Genomic DNA, 17232 nt, shown 5'->3' with positions numbered 1-17232 from the left:
GGAGGAAACAGGAGACATTTTCCCTCCATACTCCGCTGCTGTTTGCCTTCTGCTGACAGGGCATAGGCTAGACCAGGGGTCAGCAACCCGCGGCTCTGGAGCTGCACGTGGCTCTTGAATCCCTCCGCTGCAGCTCCGCCGCCGATCTGTGACACGCACCGGCACAGCCGCCTATCTGCGACACACACCAACACAGCCCAATCTGTTTCATAAATGCAACACACTATAGTTTTTTTATAGATAGCATAAAGGTAAGAAACGATATACGCAGTGTTATTTTCATTTTAGGGTTCAAAAGAGTTTTGCAGCTCCAGATGTTTTCTTTTCTGTGGGAAACGGGTCCAAATGGCTCTTTTGAGTGTTAAAGGTTGCTGACCCCTGGGCTAGACAGAAGACTCAGAGCTTGGAGGTCTCTGCCAATGCAGCCTTAGGATGCTCTCAAACTGTTTCTTCCACCCTTTTCCTGCAAAACCAGAAATGTATGTAGTTGCTGAATAAAGCAGTCCCACATGAATTTATAAAATGTCTTTATTTAATTATTCATACATTATTTTAAAACCTCCATAATTTGGTACAAGTAAATACAGGGTTAGTAATTCCTACACTGGTAATTGCTTGTTCTTCAACATCTAAAAAAAAGTTATTAAGCATCATCATACCCATCATTCTGTACCAACTCATCAAATTCTGTGGCCTAAAAATATCCCAATGCCCTACAGGCTAAAAACATGTGTTTCTTTTACAGAATTATGTGTTATGTAAAATTTTTGTTCAAAATGGGGGTCTTCAAGTGAGGGGAGAAGTTTGTGATTCAGAAGGATAATTGTTGTAGAATGTTGTATAATGACAATATTCTCCTGTCTCTAAAATTACAGCCCAATTACATAAACATCTGCCATGTTAAGTCGATTGATGAAAAAGCCATAGGAATTTGCAACTATAAGACTTATGCTAATTTCTAGCCTCCAATTGAATTTGCAGAGGAACTGTTCTAGATGGGCTGTGTGTGTTGATACATATATAATATTTGGCAAAATTCCCTCAGGAGGCTAGTTTTTGATCCTTTACCAAACAGAACAAGATCTTTGACTCAAACACTTCTTCGTGTACTTAGCTGCCAACAAGGAAAAGTCTGTAAATGCTTATTTTTGTCTGTGCCAAGTCACTAGCCCAGGGTTGGTCAACTTGTAGACCAGGACATCTAGGGGACCACAGGGCCCATCATCTCTCACTATTAGCTCCCTTGGCTAGGGCTGAAGGGGGTTATACATGCAAGCATCTAGAAGCTGGTAACAATGTGGATTCATCTTTTGAGATGCTTTTACTAAGCCCCACTCATGTTGGTCTTGTGGTGGTCTAGAATCAAGCAAACGCTGATTTGTCCTTGGAGGTACATGGTGTAAGCTTATCATTAAATGAAGTATCTAGAAATTAGCAGGAGTTAAACTTTCTCTGTGCTAGTCACATGGCAAAATAGTGGTGTGTATTTTCAAGGGTGAGGTTTATAGGCTTCTGTAGGAGTTACAAGAAAATGATACTCGATGCACTGTCAAATCAGCCATGCTAATTCCCGCCCTCCTTGGAAAGACGTCTTTTCTTTGAAAATGTTTCTTCCATTTACTACTTCTTACTCTCTTTAAAGTGTAATCCTGTATGTGCTCATTCAGAAATTAGCACCTTTGATTTAAATAAGGTGTATTTCTAGGTTAGTGGGTATGGGACTGCATCCTCAGAGGTTTTTCAGGGCTTTGTTAAGTACAAACATTTACAAATCACAACAGATATTTCAAACATCTTGAAAAATGGTTGTATATTGTTGTGACAATTGGCCCAAACAGTTCTACAGTATGTTTTAAGGGTTTAATATACAGTTTAATATACAGTTTGGCCACAATCCAACACCATGTATAACACATACAAAACTACTGAAATCAGCATTTGTGTGAGAAATTTACAATACTTTATTAATCAAATAATGTAAGAGCACCTGGATTCCTTTGGACAATAAGAATTATAAACACATAAAATAATCTTGTGTAAATGCATAAGGGGCAAAATTCTATGCATTTTACACTTCTCAATTCCCTGGTTGACCATGCTAGTTGGAGGATTCTGAGACGTACAGAGTATTTCTTCTGTTTAACTTGCATAGGTTTGCACACTAAATTTCAATATACAAGATTTCTGCAACTGCCAAAAATAAAAAGCCCTACACAAAGTTATAAAACAAGAAATATTTGACAAACTAAACTCTAAGTAACACATTTTAATACAAATATTAGCCATAACTGTAGCTTTCATATGCTAAAATATTTTAATGTAAACCATATTCCAATCAAAGTTTCTAGTCATAGTTTTGTTAAGATTCTGTTCAAAGTGGTTTTTCTTAAATGCTGCCTATTAGCACTTGCAACATTAAAATCAGAGTGCTCTGAAAACACCATTTAACATTTCTTAGTGGTTAAAAAAATAGAGAGTATGTTACAGTGTTTGAAAATGTTAACAACTAGAGGAGAATTAATAATGACCAAAACCTACAGATTATCAATGTATGTTATATATGTCCTTACAAAATGCTTTACTACTTTGGATTTACTTTACAATAAGCACTAACTGGTTGAGCACAGTAAGCATATTGGTTGCAGTTCCCCAAGCATTGCTCTATTGTGCCACACTGAAAATAATAGGATTTGAGAGGAAACCGTGCTTAAAAGCTTGCATGTGAATCTACATGTGCTTATTCTGTGCTTTTTCAGACGCGCGCTCATATATATTGCTTATCTGAGTTTAGTTCTTCCAAAATCCACTCCAAAGTGGCTTTATGGATAACAGACCTGTGCAATGACTGGCGGCCCCAGTGTCACTGGTGTGGTGTATCCACCCTGGATTTTATTTTGAACTTTTAAGGAGTTATCCAGGGTGCTACCACCCTACTGACATTGAAACCACCAGCTTCCACTGGACTTAACAAATCTAAAATGTTCACTGGTCTTGCACTGTAAAAAGGATTAAAGATATTATGCTTATTTATCAATGTACTCTGTAAAACATCAGCATATAGGAGCAAAGTACACCAATACCTTTGTCTCCTGGGGAAAACCATTGTTATTAATGAAAGGGAAGCTACAAAATGCAATTCCTTCTAGGTAATGCAACAGCAGCCAGATCCAAAAATGGGTATGGAAATGGAAATGAAAAAGAAACTGTGGGGTTTGTGGCTTTATTAGAACAAAATTAGTAATTCAGATGAGAATATGGCAATGTAATTACTGATTTTTTTCCTATTAAGCAAACACAGAATTGCTTTATTTACTCAAAACAATATTTTCCATTAATTCCGCATCAAACATGTTGCAAGCCACCATTGTATATGTAGGGTTTTATGTTACCCAGAACTTCATCTTCCCAGTTGGGAAGACAGCAGAAAAAGAATGCACAACCTATTGCAATAATAGTGCTTGCCCAACCAAAGCCATAGGCCCAACTGAACATGTTACTTCCTGTTAATGGAATCTCTTCGGTGAACATCACTGGATAGATAACCAAGCCTATTATCTGGAAAGCAGCTGCAAATAAAAAAAGAAAATGATTAAATTGTTTTCTCCAGCAGAGGCATTTGGAGCAGTGTCAATAATTTACAATTGCCCCCTAAAATGATTTAGCACACCAACATGGATATTCTGAAATCATCAACAATACTTTGGCAGAGCAGATTACTTAATGTGTTTTCAGCCCATTACTTGATTTGCAAATCAGACAATACAGTCTTATCTGCACTAGAAATTGAGGACAGTACCCCATATTGTGGTATGTAATGTGGTGCCACTGCTAGGGCAACAGAAAGCTGTTACCTCCAGAAACAACTGGAGCTGTGCTGACCTGTTATGTTCTGCTCATACTGGGGTTACTTTAGGAAATGATTACTCCTGTTGCATAAGCACTCTCCGCTGATGCAGCACATCCAGCAAAGGTGAACACCAATAATCACTTTAAACTATTTTATGTGTGCACACACATGCAGTTGCATTCTTTACTTTAACGTCCTAATTTTCTCATGAGATACACCACCATTATGTCAACTTTTAGGTGGATAACTGGACTATATTTTTGAAGTTCCATAATTCATCCTGAAGTAGCGCAGGCTGAGAAGTAGAACTTGTTCTGAGCAAGGAAGAGAAGGTTACTGGAGGAGCAAACTTCTGATTGCTTCAGGAGATGCAACATGTCCAGGGAGGAAAATAAAGCTTGGGAAGCTGGGATTAGGCTTCTATATTCTGTGATCTCCAAGTAAGAGAAAGTCAACTTCTGGTGGTAATTGCTGCCAGGTAAAAAGGCTGAGAAGGGAACAGCTGTGTTGTGTCTTTGTCCTGGGCCACATGTAACTTAGCCTTTTCACACTGAGCTCCAGTGAGGCATCACTGGTGGGTCTCATCAAGATGCTGGAATACTGGCAGCCACTCAAGGGCGCTATCAGCAGACCTGTCAGCTACAGGCCTGTGCTGGTCCATCATTCTTTGCAAGAATTCTAAAGGTAAAATATAGCTCACTGGTTGACTGTGGTCTTTCTTTTGCCTGTTCTTGATCTAGACATTTCAAATCCCTGGCCAAGGGATGAAAATGAACATACCAGACATACAATGATGGAAAGGTTCCAGTTAGGCAGCCAGTCTGTTTTGCAGACAGTCACTTTTCTAGTAGCTAGTGCGAGACTGTGCAGTGAGCCAGAGTCACATATATTACCTCTGCTACTACATCTGCTATCTCTGCAGCTTCAGAAATGTCTACTGCAACCAAAAGCAACACGGCACAGAAAGCACATGTAGCAACTTTTCTTTACCAATGTATAGTCAAGAAGAAACTTGAAGAGAAGAAATGTGGCCAGTTTGCATATATGAACCAGTCCAGAAAGTTACACACATGCAGCAATCTGTCAGTGGTTTTTCTAACATGGAAAATGGTCATCATACCTAGGAGCTCTATGGGTCAGGAGCTCAGACTAGAGGAGTTAATAAGACAGACGTAAACTACAGCTTGATGGGAGTTCAGTGGCTTTTTTAAAAAGTGAGTTATGTATTGAGAATCTTGCTGTTGAAAATCTTGGATACAGAACCCTAATCTTCTTGATTACTTCTGGATTAACACAGGTCTATTTTTGAAATGAATATTTGAACTGAGAATATAATCCTCTCCAGAACAAGATTTTGAAAAGGAGGGGGACATTTCAGTAAAGTCACATTAATGGTCAGCAAGAATTTTAAACATCCATCTGTTAGTTGCAGACTTACCAGCAACGAAGAGCAAGCCTCCGATTCCTCTAACAAAGTTAAACCGCAGTATTTCAATGGAAAATGCTATGACTGCTAGGCAAAAACAGATGCACAGGATAATGAAGCCAACCAGGTATGTGGCAGCAGCAGCTCTACCCCAACCTTTGAAGAAGGAAAAAAGAAGGTGGGGAAGAGAAGTGAAAAAATTATAAACAGCTATAAAGTTATGTTTGCTTTGGTCTTTCCCAATATCAAGCTGTTTTAAACTTCTAGAAATATGTTCAATGTAGCTGCAAGGGAATGGAACTCTGAAAAGAATGCAATGAATTGTATTTGAGCAATATATTGTTCTACTTGTGATAGGGCTTCCCTGGGCTCCACTGAACTGTTTAGGCACATCTTATGATGTCTTTGGAGATATGCATCTCTGTCTAGGATCAATATCTCTTATACCAACTGGATCTAGGCCATTATATATGCTGAATTTTAAAAAAGAAGGCATACAGTACTGTTAACCACACTGCTACATCTAATCCAGAATAGAATATTGAGACTTCTCCTGATCATGCCCTTTCACGCAACCCCTGGGGCTGGGACTCCAAAGATCTGGGTTCTAGTCCCCATTGAGCTATGGCACTCCCTGTATGATTTGGGGCGAGTCACAGACTCTCAGCCCAACCTACCTCACAAGCTTGTTATTGTGAGGATAAGGTTGAGAAGAGGAGGAGAATTGTGTGTAAGCTCTTGAGTTTCTCGAAAAAAAAAAAAAAAGGTGGGATATAAATATAATGCCAAAATAATACCAAATAAGCCACAAGTCCCTAGATAAAGGAAAATGAGCTGGACATGTGCTATAAAATGGAAGTTTGTTCTGAACTTCCTGTGGATACAAAATCAGTTGTTAGATGCTATTCTCATTTAACCTAAGTACCTCTGAACAATAGCCCTGCTATCACAGCTCCCATTCAGTCTTCCACTGGGAATCTGGTCTTGCCTATCATGTATGTATGTCTGCAGCTACCCAGTGCTCGGTTCTGGAGTGCCAGTTTCTCCAAACAGAAATGTTCTGAGGATGTGAGCACAGCACACCTGCCATGCAGAATGGCAGCAAGCAGGATGGAGAGGTCTCATACTGGCTCCGTTGACTGAACTGACTTCCCTCCTATACTGCCAGCTCCCAAGAACCTAAAATCTACCTATATGCTGCACTAATGTATAATGTGCAGATGATCCCCTCTGCATTACCTTCAGGTAAGTAGATGGGGCCCTGCTTGAGCACACACTCAAGCAGAGGTAGTTTAAACCTTTCCCTGCAGCTGCTTCCACCCCGCCCACACAGAGATTAAAAAGATGGGGGAAACTCAAGATTAGGGCAACAATGCTGTACAAACACACTAAAGCAAGATTACTCAGCTTTTCAGACATGAAAAAGCACAGCAGGAGGACTGTCTTTTTTTGCTAATATCAGAAACACTAGCAAACATCATAATGTATCCAAGCAATCCAAACTGCAATGGCCATTCTAACTGGAAAGAATTGTAATAACTATACTCACTACAAAAAATTGAAGTATACAGGAATTAGACAATTAAAGCATCATCTAGAAAAGTCTTAAGCACCAGTGCATCCCTTATATTCAGAAGTACCTTAATAATTGCAAGTGATAACCAGATCTTTTTGTTCTCCTTAATCTTCACATAGTTGATATTGGAATGATGTGAGCCTTGACCAAACAACTACTAAATAGAGAAGTAATTAAGCAAGTCTTATATTTCTGAACATGGTTTCTTTCTCCTGGTCTCAGTGCTAAATCAAAACTTTTACAGCCGTAAGAAACAGTAGCAGACAATCTTATAAATAACTGAAGGAGAATGGAAGTAAGCTATATTGGCCTACGTTGAACCATTATTGGAACAGTTTATGAAGATGTCTCACACAAAATATATTGTTAACTCATAATTATAAAACTTTACTGTTTCTCAAATTATTAGAATCATGTGTGAGAGAGAATGTGAGAGAACATGTGAGAGTTAGAGCCTGGAAAAGCTGAAGGAACCAGATCTGTGGTTACGCTGATCATCACTGTCACATTAATGGTGAGCCTTTCCTAAGGTGTTTGTCTCTCTATGGCTCAGTAATCTAGATTTATGGGATTTTTCTATGATCCAACCCACAGCCTTTTTCACAAAGCTTTTCCCCACCCTTCCACATGATTAAGGGCATAATCCTATGCATGCTTAGACAGAAAAAAAAATTCTACAACTCCTACCATCCCCAGACAGCCATTAATATTAACCATGATTGAAACAAGAGCTTTCCTTATCAGGGTTTGCTAACATCTCTAAACACTAGTTAAGAGGAGGTGATGGTGACTATTAACTGTGATCAGTTTTAATGTTAATGCTGATTTAATGCTTAACCATGCTTTAGAGAATGGGGAAGTGGGAATATTTTTGTACAAGAAATTAAGGGAAGTGGGGTGTGGCAGGCATATGGTAACTTGTGGTCTGCTCCCAATTTCTTAATCATGTCTAAAGTATCTAAAAAGCACTTTCAGCAAGTTATTTTATTTGTAGAGCTGCAAAAATGCAGCTTTAAATTGTAAATGTGAAAGAAAATGCTTTTATACCTGTGTATATTATTCCGATATATCATGGTGCTACCTAAAAGTTATATAGTGAAAAAGCAGGAAAGAAAACACCTTCATGTAGAGTTTGGATCTTAGTTCTGCAATGAAATTGAACTTTAATACAGTCTCACACAGAAAAGCTCTGACAAATCACCAGCACTGCATTTGTATCTTCCCCATCACTTCTGTGTCATAAACTCCACATTGAAACTTTCAGGTACATCTACTGAAGCTGGTTTGGCTATTATAAAATCCATATACTCTGTTAGCTATTGCTGCATACATCATAATGATTTTTTAGAGTTAAACTATTACTGTGTGTTGCATGTAAGTCAAACACAAAATGGTTACTTCTTAAAATAAGTTAGGTAGTTCAAATAGCCTACTCCATCTGTTTCCCTACTCCTTTTAAAAAAAATAGATAGACTTAATCCCAAATTAGCACAATAAACATTTATGTGCATCTCCTCAAAGTCTTTATGAAAACAAAACAAAACTGAAAGCAACCTGCAGATGCTGTAATATTGATGGGAGAAATAGGATGGGGGAGAAGCCATGCTCCCTTTCCTTCTGACCATATTTTCACACAATCTACCCCAGCTGCTATTTTCCTACATGGAAAAACCCCATATTTTTCTATAAGAAGAAGTAAGTGAGAGTAAGAAATACTGCCAGAGAATAGAATGTGGCCTTTCACCTTTCATGCCACACAAATGTTGACTCCATTTCTATAAAATTCACAGCTTCCTTTTTCACACTATAAAGCAGAAAAAATATGCATAAAGATGAACCTGACACCACGTTAATTCAACTAGTCTGAATTGAATTAGAATTAAGAAGTTGGCATATTAAGAATAAAGTCCATGCAGAAGAATCCTTGCCACCACTCCATATTCAAGGAGTGGATCATTCTGTTGCTCTGCAACCTTCAAAACAAGTACCAGCTTGAATAAGCATCATCAGTCACTGATGGTTCACACAGACAAGTGATCTTTCTTGAGAATTATGAGATTGATTATCATTGGAAAGGGTGGAGTAAGAGCATGAATTATGGTATGTACAGATTTTAATTAGAACCTGTTTTTATACCATCAACATTATGCTACAGTGACTAATCCCTTGTTACATGTTACATTTATTATCACTTTTTACAAACAAAACCTGCTGCAAACTGATGGCAAGTGATGTCAGCCAGGAAACCCAGACGTTCTGTGGTGATCATTCAAATCAAGCTTATTGTGCCTCAATCTTAGCTGCACCATTTGGTGCAATTCATTAGCAAGCAGGAGTTACAATACCAAGGAGTTACAAAGGTTTAATTCACTTCCAGTTCCCCCAAACAAACTTCTCTTTCATATCTCTAAAATGAAACGATGACCACCATACATAAAGAAGGTACTGTAAAAGAAAGGCCAATGCAGTTTAGCCTCCTCATTTCAAAGTAACATGCCCATCGCATTTTGAGCATCCTCTGTACATACAGGTAGGAATTCCCCCTCCCAAACACATGGTCTACATGCAGCACAGTGCAAATATCCGCCAATCCTTTTGGAATTCTAATGGGTTCCTTTTGCCTCCATCTTCCTGAATTGTCAAAAGGAGTTACACATATGGACTCCTCTGTATATGGTTGAACAAGCCATGTCCATTCTGCACTAGAGGTTTGCCCAAACCCCAACTATCCTATCAACTCTCTTTTCCTGATTTTACAAGGTGCATAATGGAAATTATTTCATATGAGAAATTATCTTATGGACATCACGGATAAGTAAGTTTTAAGATTTTGATCAGATATTGTCTAATTTAGAAAGTAAAGTGTACTATTTCTTCTAATCCAGCTGCCTATATTTGCATCCTTTCCCAGTATATTTGCATCCCTGCTCTTAATAAAACTTCTTAATCTGGAACATAAGGTTGAACAACATCCAAAGAGTAATTTTCCAAAGAATAACAAGCCTGGCTGATGGCTTATCATCATCATTGCATTGCACTGCACTAAATCCCAGCCTTTTTATTATTTATTTATTTATTTGGATTTTTTGTATGCCATCCCATTCGCATAAGCCTCGGGACGGCTTCCAACATCATAAACAATCATACAGATAAGTACATATAAAATCTGGATTCATCCTGACTATAAATTTAAGACCAATAAATAATATTAACAATAATTAAAATATCATTTAAATAAAATAAATTTTATATCTTTTTTAAATAAAAATTTTACCTTGCAGGAGGAACCCAAGGCAGCTTACATAACTCAATTTATCCTCACAACAACCCTGTGAGGTAGGTAAGTCTGAGAGTCTGTGACTGGCCCAAGGATACCCAGTGAGATTCATAGCAAAGTGGGGACAAGAACCCAGTTCTCTAGGTTCCCAGCCCTACACTCTAGCCACTTCACCACACAGGTTTATGCTGCATTAGACACTTAAGATGGTTCCACTACTTTTATGGTGCCACTGCCTTGCCTTGTCAACAGCTTATTACAGGGAGACCATACGCTCTCATCACCCTCCTAAGTTTTCCCACCATCTCTTCCTTTCTCTTAGGGCACCTCTACAAATATATTTATTGTGTTCTTGTGATCCCTATTCAGGAAAGTTTGTGGGGCCTTTTCATGATGTCACCAACCTGCAGAGCCTCTCTCATATTTACCAACCTAAAAAGACAAGGTTCTTTTGAGAGAGACTACAGGATACCAGAACAAAAGCTTTGTGAGAAACTGCACATCAGCAATAATGCAGTTATACCACGTCACCACCTTGTGGTTAATTCATAGGCTATATAGCAAGGAAGAGAAATACAAAACCCTAGGAAAAAGCCTGTATAAAGGACACACTTTTCTTGCCTCAGCAAAAACAGAAGAAGCCACCTCGATAAAACAGTTTAAATCCCTCAACGTAGAGAAACCCTTACTGCAAAAAATCTGCTGGAAAAAATGGATCAGTATCGCATTGGTGGCAATAGGCACCTTCCATACTGGATGTAGCCTTAAGACAGCAAAAGGGTAAATGGGCAAAGGATGGCATATGGTGACAAGGCATTCCAGGGACTGTAACTGCTCACCTTAACTGAAATCTCTCTACAATTTTGGCAGTTCTTCCTGCCCAAGAGTTAGAATTAATTGGCAAGTGATGGCAAAAATAAGTGGGAGAGTTTAGGTTGACTGGGGTGTGAAGTAGTGGATTTCACAGATGCCTCTAAAGTGCATATATTACTGTGACTTGTTCCAGAAAACCTTACTTGTGTTCAGTATCCTCTCTACTAAAATAATAGGTTTCCTATGAAAAAGCTTAACACTGCTCAGTTCTTTAAATTGAACAAGAATTGCTTCATGATACGATTGCAGACAAATTACTGCAGTCATAAAACAGATAAACTCTCATTATTGAATATAATTGTACTTTAAAGGCTTCCGTACAATTAAGTTTGCAGTAGCCTGCATGCCCAAATTGGCTGTGGCATGCACACAAATTGAAATGCAGTGGTGATGAAAAATCTTAACAAAAGAGCACAATACTATGTTTGCAAAAATCTCTTACTTCTATAGATTAAATTATATTTACTTGCAAACAAGCTCTGTTGCATATATTTAATAGCCAAATCTGTATAAAGAACCTATTCAAAATACAGTTTGTACATGCTTAAGGCCAGCTCTCAACTTTAATGGAACATGTTTATGTTTTGGCCGGGCTTGCCATGGAAGGCCCACCCACTGTCCAGAGTCCCATCCCTCACCACATGAAGAGAGTTTCTTAAAGTTGCAGTTTAGCAATGGGAGGTATCACTGATCCCTAGACTGAAGCCATTGTGCTTTTGCCAAGCCTTGTTTATTTCCATAGGCAGGGCATTTGAATTTAACAGAAAGAGAGTTAATCACCTATTTCAGAAGAAGCAGGCACCTAGCCTCAATCTTATATCCTTACTTTAGTGTATTAGAAGCACAAGGCGTATGCAATCATGTAAGAATCCACACTAAAATTTATAATAAATTCAGCCAAAGGCTCCTACAACTCCCAATCAAAAGGCATCACACATCCATTCCACCTTTCCTTCTTTAATGGATTTTGTTATAAGAGACTTAAGTGGTGGAAAAAATAAAGTGGGCATCAAACAGATGACACCAGCAGGAACCTCTGAGATTCAATAAATGGAGTAGTGCAATTGCACAAGAAAAGCCTTGTCTGGACACACCCACATCTTCCAGATACCGTAAGACTCTTGTTTTTCCTCCACATAAAGATACAGGTCTTGCACATTCTCTTCACCCCACAACAACCATTTAAGGAAGAACTGGAATATAAACATCAAGTCTCTTCAGAAGTATACGTACATGTAGTTCCTGGAAAAAAAAATCTATCTTAGACAAAAACCTACACCTGATTGCTCACTACAATATAATGATATATGAGTCTAGCAGTCAAAAAAGATAAAAAATCTCAACCAGGTCTGCATATGGCCTCAGTTACAAATAATGTAGCTCTATATACTGGGTCCTATGTACTTATTATTTATACTGCATTTATATTCCACCTCCCCACCCCTCTTGTGAGGAACCCAAGGCGGCTTACACAGCTCCATTTTATCCTCACAACAGCAACCCTGTGAGGTAGGCTGGGCTGAGAGTACCTGAATCTCCCAGGAACTGGTCCAGCACTTGTACCACCCCACCATTGCTGGCACGTACACCCAATGCTAAAACTTGCCTACTGTTTTTACATACATGACTGGAAGCACAGAGCTTGTGAATCCTGGATTCTGTTTCTTTCTGAACACAGTACCTTTAGCATGAACAGTGTATATTCACACTACATATAGTCTACATTTGACCTATAGATATTTCAGTGAAGGAGATATTTTTTGAAGGAGTACGATAGTATGTAGCCATGAAAATGCCCACTTTCAGAATCTCTTACCGAGAAACTGGTTGGAAATTGCACCATAAAGCACACAGCAATAATAATAATTCAAAAACTATTTGGCAGGCTCAGGCACTTATTTTTCCATTCTACAACTATCACTGTCATACAATGTATCTTTTGTGCATTTAAAGTGCTGGTGGGCATGTCTTCACATAATAAAAAAGAAGTTCCATGGGGTAAAGGGAGTGGCAGCCAATGGTCTCATCAGGACTTCTGAAGCTTAAGAGATTACTACCCTAAATGAATAATCTTGTCCGCTATTGTTGCCGCTGAGCTCTCATTATACATTAAAACACTGAACCAAGCAGCCTGAAAGTAAAGTCCTTGCTGTTTAATTATTACCCTTGCTTCTCCTTCTCTCTTCCTCTCTGGGTTTGCTAGGCTTGCCTCTCCCCCGCTAAGTAGGCCCTGCTGCTTTCCCTCCACCTTTTAACGCTAGCCAAGTCTGGTTTCTCGCTTTTCCAGATCACCCAGGAACAAGAAATCACAAGCTTTCTTTTGCTCCTCTGGGCAATGATAGCATTTGCTAACAGCAACTGTTAAGCCTTCTAGCTCACATTCACAAAACAGTTTTATTTTTCCTTAAGCAAACAATTCCTTGGTCCATGCGGCAATAGTGCTAAGTGTACAAAACTCAACGGTAGCAAGTGTGGCCTTTTGACAATATATTATGTACTCAAAGACAGTTCAACACCAAGTAATCCACTTTAGGGATGCTTTTTGACATTAAAATAAAACTCGATTCCCTCCTCATGCACGCCCAAGTAATTAATCCACGACAACACATGGTGGGTCCACTTTAATCTATATTAATATCTCTAAGGTCACAATTTGGGACCTGAATAATTTGCAATGCAGAATCGGACCTGAGAAAGCAATCATGAAGACCTATCGACTACAAACACTTACTGTATTCCATGAGGGAGCTGCATTTCCAGTTCAAGTCATCAGGAGTTAGCTTGGCGCAGTCCCACCACAAAGAAGCCTGGCGCACATAAGGTGCTTCCGCGGACTCTAACCATCCCCGGCCGGACAGTGCAATTATGCCCAGGATGATGGCTAAGCCCAGGAGCAGCGGCAGAAGCCATCGGCACCTCCAACAGGCCAGGCCGCACCGGATCATCTTGTGCAGACCACCTTCGGGCGGGCGGGCGGGCGAGCGAGCAAGCGTGGCAGACACGGTCTTCCTCCAGGTGACTTCCTAGGCTGTGCCGGTGCGTCTGAGAAGTGAGTGAATAAGCTCCCAGCTTCTTAATCAGCAGAAAAGCTCCTGGGGAGGGGAGCGCCCCACCTAGATTCCAGTCACTGAGCACACTGCCGCCGCGGCAGCAACCTGTTGAGCCAGAGAGGAATGGCTGGTAAACAAACCTGGATTCCAGGGCCACTCCCAGGCTCTTAACCCTTGCCTAGCAAGCCCTTTTCCTGGGCGTGTGAAACTGAAGTTGCAATACTGCTACGTTCCTCCTAATGAAAAGAGATTAAGGCTCGCCGCAGAAGCAGCAAAAAGCGCGAGCGTCGGTCCTGCCGAACAAATCAGGGAGCACGTGAGCAGCCCAGTCTGGGAAGTGAGTCCTGCTGGAAAGGCCGCAGTCGCCCGCAAACACAGTTGGAAGTAGGTCCCTTTGAAATCAACAGTAATCAATTGCTTCCGAAGAAATGCCGATAAGAGCCAGCTGCAAACCCTCGTTTCACTTTTTTCCTGCATGTGGATGATTTAAATATAGCTCCGTACTCAGTTTGCAAACTATATTTTTCTCCTGATTTTAATTTATTATATTTATTAGGATACCGTTTAATACATTCTAACTGGTGTGTTACCTTGAGAACTCTTTTTAACTCCAATGTAATTTGTATATACAATAAAATACAAGACTAAATATATATTGCAATCTTAAATATAGTTTTTCCTTGAATTGTGGATATTTCTTGGACAGAGTTGTAGTATTATTTTTGGCCCAAGAGGACTTCCTGGGAATCTTTTCTGTAGCTTTCTTGTGCACTTAACTAGAAAGGATGTATTTATGTGAATGTGAAACAGTACACTCCATATTCCGCACATCTCCCAGTGAGAACCAGAGAACCCATCCCCTTCTCACAGCTGTTATCAAATCCCCCAGGCAACTTTCTGAAATTGCTCCAGCTTTTATACATTCCTAGTCCACCTAGTCATCTATCCACCCAGTCTGTCCATATGCCCTGCTCATTAAAAGCCTTAGAGCTCAGGGATTTTAGGCCAGAATCTGACTCAAATCTGCTTTGATACAAACCCGTTTCACCCCCTTCTCAGATATTCAAGACTTCCTTTAGGCCTGGTCTTCTTCACATGCCAAAGAATGAAGGGGCAGAATTTGGGACTGTAGCACATCAGGCTGGAGGTAGCAATACATTTCTGAAAGCACCTACATGTTAAAAAGGAGGGGGATCCCTGCAATTAAGAAATAAGTCAACAAGGTCTATACCCTGAGGTGCTAGTTTCTTCTTGTAGTAAGTGTAGGAGAGCATTCAAAACTATGATTGCAGTTTACCCTCTCATTTTGTTGTGTTGCATGTGCAGGCATGGCCTGCCTCAGGAAATAGACAAGAGAGCAAGACATCTGCTTGTTTAAATAGAGCCTCCAAGGGGTACAATTCATATAAGCAGCAAGTTGCTGAAAGCAGGGGCATGTTTGTCCCTTAGGACAAGTGGTATCTCCAGGAAAAGGCAATGCAGGCTGGAAACACAGCACAGAGGAAAAGGGGGTGCAAAAGAAAAAGTAGTATAGTCCCAATACATATTGACAGAATGTGGCATTTGGCACATTTAAAATGTGGTAGATTTCCTACTATATAGTTTGGCCTTGAGTCTGTTTATTCTTAAAGGAGCAGGTACATTGTACAATGATTACATTACAACATTACAACTAGAAGATCAGATAACAGAAGTGGATATATTACCGATGTGTGTGAGAGATACAGATGATTTCTGGTTGCTCGCTAGCAATAGTTCTTCACTGAGAGATGTTCAGTAGGTAATATCAGTTGCATCCCATTTTTCTGCATTCAGGGACTGCAGTTGATACTTATGCATGTCCTGGAGTAACCTTCAGTAGATATTTTTGGGCACAGAAAATGAAGTCTACTTTATTTCAAGTAAAGTTTCCAGTTTTGTAAGTTCTTGGTGCATCTATCTGATTCCTGCCTTTGGGAACTTCTTTTCCTGGAAGCTGACTACATAAATATATATTCTCCTGAATTCTCATATAAACCTGGATATCATACAGTGTCAACAGTGGGATGCTTTCTTTTTGAGTCAAAAGAGAGTGCAAAATTAGTAGGCCTTGTTGACTACAGTTAGACATGGTACTATTTACTTGTTTGTCTCATTTCTATACTGCCTGTCGGAAGCAAGCTAAACTACTAACAGAACAGCAACCTTTATTTCAAATACAATATAACCTACAATTTGGCTGTCTGCTTCTCTCTCATGGATTAACTTCCTCCAACTCAGAGATTCAAGGGGGACAGGAAATGGGCTTTATAAAGATACATTCATACATTTCACAGGTACCAAGACAGTGCCACTTTTTATAGACTGAAAGAACCCTACTGCAAGGAAGGAGTTAGAAGCAAGAGCTGATATGGTATAGAAACTTATTTTCTTAGTAGCAGGAGATGACCCCTGACCTCTTAGGATGGTACAGAAAATAAGAAAAACTTCAGATTATCACCTACCATTTTAAATCCTGACTCCATGATTTAGCTAAAATGTCTGCCATGCTATTCTGTATCAACTAATCATGATAAACCCTTTCTTTTCCAGTGTGCTTTAATTGTGCTCTCCAGCTTCATTAGAAATCAAGACATCTTTTCTCTTAAATCCTGGATGCACCTGTTCCTGACAAGTAATGACACTTCCTTTTCACACCTCCAAATCTGCTACAGATATTGTGTCTTCCACTCCAAATTATTTATTTCTACAATTCAAGGAAGCAGCAGCAACTGGAGAAGTTAGCGGTAAAGCAACTCTGCAACCACAAACCTAAAAGCACTAGACAGGTAGTGCTTCTTGCCTTTTCAGTAATAATGAATTGGGATTAGAACTATTCTGTATGAATAAGGACACACAGTGGCCTTGGGAAAGAATCTTGCTGAGACACTGGGATAGGTATACTGAGATTGCTGCACCAGTTTCAGGACAGAGCATCTTTATGTTCAACTTTGCCTCTTTTTTTTTATAATTTCTTAGTCATCATTTCTAATACCTTTTCATGCAATGTTCTTGCCATATTCCATGGCCTGTTGCTTGTGACTGCCCTCGTAATAACCAAATTACAATCCCAAAATGGATGCGTGTCTTCTGAGTTGAGTGCAAGGCAACAGTACTTGGCTTATCAAGAAAGCAGCCCACAGCCTCTGGCTTCTGCAGCCTTCC

At 39.6% G+C, this 17232-nt stretch overlaps 1 protein-coding gene across 1 annotated transcript; it reads right to left on the bottom strand.

Moving 5' to 3' along the window:
- Nucleotides 1-473: 473 nt before the first annotated feature.
- Nucleotides 474-14140, bottom strand: LOC123020294 (p53 apoptosis effector related to PMP22). The gene is made up of 3 exons (XM_044423780.1): nt 13731-14140; nt 5286-5429; nt 474-3566 (listed from the first exon to the last, which is right to left on the bottom strand). The coding sequence occupies exons 1-3, from the start codon at nt 13942-13944 to the stop codon at nt 3343-3345; spliced, it is 582 nt and encodes a 193-aa protein (XP_044279715.1). The 5' UTR covers nt 13945-14140; the 3' UTR covers nt 474-3342.
- Between the last annotated feature and the right edge of the window lie 3092 nt (nt 14141-17232).

The sequence above is a fragment of the Varanus komodoensis genome, unplaced genomic scaffold (assembly GCF_004798865.1).
Source record: "Varanus komodoensis strain SLA01 unplaced genomic scaffold, ASM479886v1 scaffold1, whole genome shotgun sequence".
Lineage (NCBI taxonomy): Eukaryota > Metazoa > Chordata > Lepidosauria > Squamata > Varanidae > Varanus > Varanus komodoensis.
The sequence above is the reverse complement of the archived record's forward strand: the minus strand, read 5'-3'. Positions and strand labels throughout refer to the sequence as shown.